Here is a 5,543-nt window from a genome sequence, read left to right as displayed (position 1 = left end):
CAAACAAAAAAAAAAAAAAAAAAAAAGAAAAGAAAAAGCATGTGGAGAGGACCAAAATGGGTGCTTTTAAAATTTCAGCTAAGGATATAGCCCAGACTTTTGTGCATGATTAATTTATCTAACCAAGATGTAACATTAAAGAACAGAGGACTAGCCTCTTCCAAATGGTCAAAACCCATGGTATTAGTATCTGATATTCTTCTGCGTTTCCAGATGGAAATTAACAACCTCATATCTTCCATGTGAAGGGTGGCTGTTTTGAGCTGCCCTAAAGTGAAATAGTCTGGTTCACCATATTTCATAAACACATACCCCACACTGGTGGCAAAAGTGGATTAGCCCAGAAACTGTCTTTACCTATAATGCTTGTCACATGACACCCTATTTTTTATATCATTTTATTATTTTCAATATTATGATCACTTTAAAGTTATAACTAAATGTGATTTAAATACTCCCAAAGTGTTAGCAAATAAATTCAGAAATTTGAAAAATTCCTTTGTTGGGTTATGTTTTCTTTTTAGAATTTACGGTTTAAAAATATAAAGCAGGGCTTCCCTGGTGGCACAGTTGTTGAGAGTCCGCGCCTGCTGATGCAGGGGATGTGGGTTTGTGCCCCGGTCTGGGAAGATCCCACGTGCCGCGGAGCGGCTGGGCCCATGAGCCATGGCCGCTGGGTCTGCGCATCCGGAGCCTGTGCTCCACAATGGGAGAGGCCACAACAGTGAGCGGCCCGTGTATGGCAAAAAAAAAAAAAAAAAAAATTATATATATATAAAGCAAAGTGAATATTCAGGTATGGACTATAGTACAGGAAAATTTATTCCTCATGGGTAGCAGTAAAAACTTTCCAACCAGGTGTCTAAGAATGAGGAAATAAAAAAGAAAATAGGGCAAACAGTGAGCCAAAGCCCATTTTCCCCACCTGTGATCAAGAGTCATGCTTTGTGCTTAAGCTGAGGCTGACCATTACATGCACACCTGCATGCATTCATTCAACTGAATAATGATTACGTGCCAGACACAGGCCTAGGTGCTGGGAATTAAAAAGGTGAGCTAAATAGACATCTTTTGGAGGTAAGAGGCAATCAAATCAAACAAGTGTGCAAATATAATGTTAAGGAACTAGGACAGTGTAACACCTGTAGTGTCATACTACGTACTGCTACAGTCAGACTCAAGGGTAATAAATGAAAACTGAATTAATCAATGGGGCTGATTTAACTTTGGTCAATATAAAACCAGCAAACCTTGTGTAAGATCATGTACATTCTGATGTTATGCCCTAAGACTGAAAAAGAGATAACTTTCAAGACTTAAATTTTGAGGTTAGATTCAGGAACTATAGAATGTCTTCGCTAAGATTTTTTTTTTTTTGCGGTACGCGGGCCTCTCACTGTTGTGGCCTCTCCCGTTGCGGAGCACAGGCTCCAGATGCGCAGGCTCAGCAGCCATGGCTCACAGGCCCAGCCGCTCCGCGGCATGTGGGATCTTCCCGGACTGGGGCGTGAACCCATGTCCCCTGCATCGGCAGGTGGACTCTCAACCACTGCGCCACCAGGGAAGCCCTTCTCTAAGAATTTTTTATCCATGTACAAAATCAAGGCCTATGGAATTTCAGGTTTAGAGAAAGGTTTGTTTTTCTGCTTAAGTGCTAAAAGCTAAATCTCCATAGTCAGCTAGGCCTGCGGTTCATCAATGCTAAAATGCTAAGAGTTAGTTTTAATTACGTTTTGATCTTTTAAAGCACTGCCTATAGAACCCTACTTTTAAACAGGAGGATGGAACAGCATATGAACTAAAAGGTTTCCTTAGAATTTAAGGTAATTAAATGCAACACAAGAAGGGACAATGCGTGTGGGGGCTGCTTTACAGCAAAGGCAGAAGCAGAGCTGGGCTGGGTGTCAGTGTTCCACTGTTCCCGGATACAATGCTCCAGCTGCCTCTGGGATGAGCTATCATTTCAGGAGCCCTAGACAGGAGTCCTAATGCTTCTTCCTTGCTGGAAGGTGGTACTGGTACTAGACATGTAAACTCTCTGAACCTGTAAACTAGGAATAATTGATAGTATTTATGTCACAAGATTGTTGCAAGAATTATATGCATCAGTGCTTGAAAGGTGTTCAGCCAGGTGCTAGGGGAAGAAAAAGTTAACTATCACATTGTCTTTTCAACAGAAATTTAAATCAAAGGGACCATTCAAGTTCTTTACAATGAACAGGGATTGAACCTAAGACTGGTTCATGAAGAAATAAATGGGAAAAAACAGTGATCTGATTCCTTAATCTGATTTACCTGAACTTCAGAGTAGTCAGAGAACAAAAGGAAAAAAAATAGTTAAGTGTGAAAAAGAAAATCCTAAATTCTGCTGATGGAGTAGGGGGCACGACTGCTATCAAATATTCAGAAAGATAAAAGTCTTCCGAATACTCTTAAATCACACAACAGGAGCTATCAAATTGCTCACAGCTAATCGCTCCCATTTCTGGGCTAAAAAAAAAATCTTTTCAAGTGAGACAGTACATGTGAAGGTTATATCTAAATGGTAACACATAATATATATATGCATTATCATCATTTTAGTTCTTTTCTGTCACCATTAACCTTCTTTACTGTCACCATTAACATGTTTATTTTTTTCTCCTTGCTCATATCATTTCCTCCTCTCTGCCAATCCAAATCATTCTCTTCAAGGATCAGCTCAAGACTTATTTTTTTCATAACTTCAAATGATCTTTCACTTCTACTGAATTAAAATACCGTTAATGTAGTCTTTCCTTAATTGGCTCCTGTTGTTGAAGTGTCTCATTAATTATGAGAATTCTTTTAAGACTGTGCTAGCCTAATATCTTTTCAAAAAGAGCCATCCTATTTCTTATGGTCAATTAGGTCTTAAAGAGAAATCACTCAATCTCAGAGGGCCTTAGTTTCCCCATCTGCAAAAATATACTTTTGTATAATGTATTTGTACATTAAACAATGTATAATCTCTAAGTTTTCAGATATTTGTCAGTCCTAGTGAATGGTCCTGAACTTCCTGGATCTAATGATATACTAATACTCATTACTGGAGCTTAACAAATTATTACAGAACATATAGTCAGTTAGATAAACCTGTTACTACCTGATAGAATTGGTCATATTAAAAAAATCATTATTTATGAAAGCCTTTTAAAGTTAACATCTGTGTATATGCTATACAGGGAACACCTACATATAAGATAGTCTCTACTTTCTCAAGGAAATTACCTGCTAATAGGAGGAGTAAGGCCTGAATACAGCAAAAGTTAAATAACTTAGGTAATCTATATAAGAAATAGCACTTGGTCAACACAGGATTGGCTGCCATTTGAGGAATTAAAGTGTCATGAATGCAGAGGAAGAAGAAATCACACTGGGCAGGAGTTGCCTGATAACTTTCATGGAGGGAAAGTGGCTGAACTAAGCCTGGAAGGAGGGTTTAAATTCGGAGAGAAAGGCCTGAAAGGACAGGTATTAGGCAGGGAGGGTGACATAAGCCAAAGGACAGAGGTAAAAAAAACTAAACAACATAAGGATGGGTTGGAGGAGACAGCCCTATAGGCCTCAAAGTAGAATGGAGTTAAGATTGTGGAGAACACTGCATAACAAACCAGGTTAAGGAAATGCAATCTTTTTCAAGTCAGTGATTCTCAATCTTTATCCACTATCCTATGACAAATGATTTGTGCTTCATTCCAGTGACTACATCCAGATTTCTGGGGTGTCATCAACATTTTATAAAGAAGCATTGCAATATTCTGTCTCACCACGATTATTTAGATAGGTTATGTACAACTTCTAGAATATTACATATAATCCCTTCGATCCCTTTTTCTTTCATGTACTCTTTAATTTATATTAAAGAAAAGCAAGTTATATCATCTACAAACCAAAGTGTGTTAACTATTACTGAGTTAGTTATGAAACATTTAACTGGGCTTCCCTGGTGGTGCAGTGGTTAAGAATCCGCCTGCCAACGCAGGAGACACGGGTTCGAGCCCTGGTCTGGGAGGATCCCACATGCCGTGGAGCAACTAAGCCCGTGTGCCACAACTACCGAGCCTGCGCTCTAGAGTCCGCGAGCCACAACTACAGAGCCCATGAGCCACAACCACTGAGCCCACGTGCCACAACTACTGAAGCCCGTGAGCCTAGAGCCCGTGCTCAGCAACAAGAGAAGCCACTGCTATGAGAAGCCCGCGCACCACAACGAAGAGTAGCCCCCGCTCAGTGCAACTAGAGAAAGCCTGCGTGCAGCAACAAAGACCCAACGCAGCCAAAAATAAAAATAAATAAATTTATTAAAAAAAAAAAGAAACATTTAACCAATCTAGGTGCTGCTTTTGAAAATGATCACTTAAGTTAGAGGAGACGTTAAGCTTTGAAGTAAAATGTTGAAAGGCATTATTTTAGGAAGATTCATTTGGAAGGATGGAGCAACAGAAAAGAATGAAGTTAAAGAAAACAATCAAGAGGCTCCTTTAGCCATCCAGGTATGATGGGAGAAAGACAATAAGTCAAGTATTAAAGATTGTGGAAAGGAAGCCACAGATGTTAAGACATATCTAGATGGAAATTGCTTGGACTTAGTGAACTGGATATAGCGCTATGAAGTAGAAAGAGTTAAAGGTAATCCTAAGAATGTAGGCTATTTATAGAGTAGATGGGAAAATAACTGTAGGAACCAAAGATATAGAGAAATGATAACAGAGAATAAATTTAGGTTTCAAATTGAGGAAAAGACAAGTTTGATTTCAATAATATTGAGTGTGAAGTCATAAGAGGTCATTTAAGGAGAAGGGCCATGCTGTTCTCATAGGACTGATTTTGGGAAAAGATTAGGGTGAAAGCCATCAAAACGCACAGTTAAGATGGCTGGAAATCTTCAAAGAAGAGGGATACAGAGAGAAGAGTCAAGGGCCTGGGACTAAATCTTGAAATTTAAGTCATTCTAATTTTCATCAACAGGTACTAACTGTAGCATTGTTTTGTAATAGCAAAAAACTAGAAGTAACTAACTGTCTAATCAATAAGAGACTGGTTAGTAAACTGCTGAAATTCTATACAAAGAATGTTATGCAGATTTCTCCATACTTTGTGAAAAGATCTCTAAGATTCATTGCTTTTTGTAAAAAGGGGGGTTGAGCTCTAATACGTTTCCTTTCGGGGGGAAAACTATAATGTGTGTGGGAGAACATATTTATTTTATCTTGCATATGCACAAACAAAGTCTGGAAGAATATATCTGGCTACCTGAGGAGGGGAACCTGGGCAAACGAAGGACAGGAGTAAGAAGACTTTCCCCTAGAGAGCTTTTATATATTTTCTTATTTTTAAGCCATGAGAATGTTATCACTTGTTCAAATAATAATTTTAAAAACCCCTAACAAAAATCTATTTAATCTGTTTGATCTTCATATCAAAAGTAACATCATCAAATAGAATAAAATAGTGAACCTGCATCACTGTCACTGCTCCATAAGTCACAGCTGTCCAATAGATAGAGCCAACCATTATTCCTG

At 38.6% G+C, this 5,543-nt stretch overlaps 1 protein-coding gene across 1 annotated transcript in view; it reads right to left on the bottom strand.

Annotated features, from left to right (window-relative positions):
- Window positions 1-5,543, bottom strand: part of MARCHF5 (membrane associated ring-CH-type finger 5) — a 53,143-nt gene that overhangs the window by 3,647 nt on the left and 43,953 nt on the right. Inside the window, exon 3 of the mRNA XM_007471558.1 lies at window positions 5,479-5,543. This exon is cut by the window's right edge and continues 81 nt beyond it. Coding sequence (XP_007471620.1) covers window positions 5,479-5,543 — 65 coding nt within the window. The remainder of the gene's footprint in view (window positions 1-5,478) is intronic.

This window comes from Lipotes vexillifer, unplaced genomic scaffold, assembly GCF_000442215.2.
Source record: "Lipotes vexillifer unplaced genomic scaffold, Lipotes_vexillifer_v1.1 scaffold325, whole genome shotgun sequence".
Classification (NCBI taxonomy): domain Eukaryota; kingdom Metazoa; phylum Chordata; class Mammalia; order Artiodactyla; family Lipotidae; genus Lipotes; species Lipotes vexillifer.
Note: the sequence above shows the minus strand (reverse complement) of the source record. Positions and strands in the feature narration are given on the sequence as shown.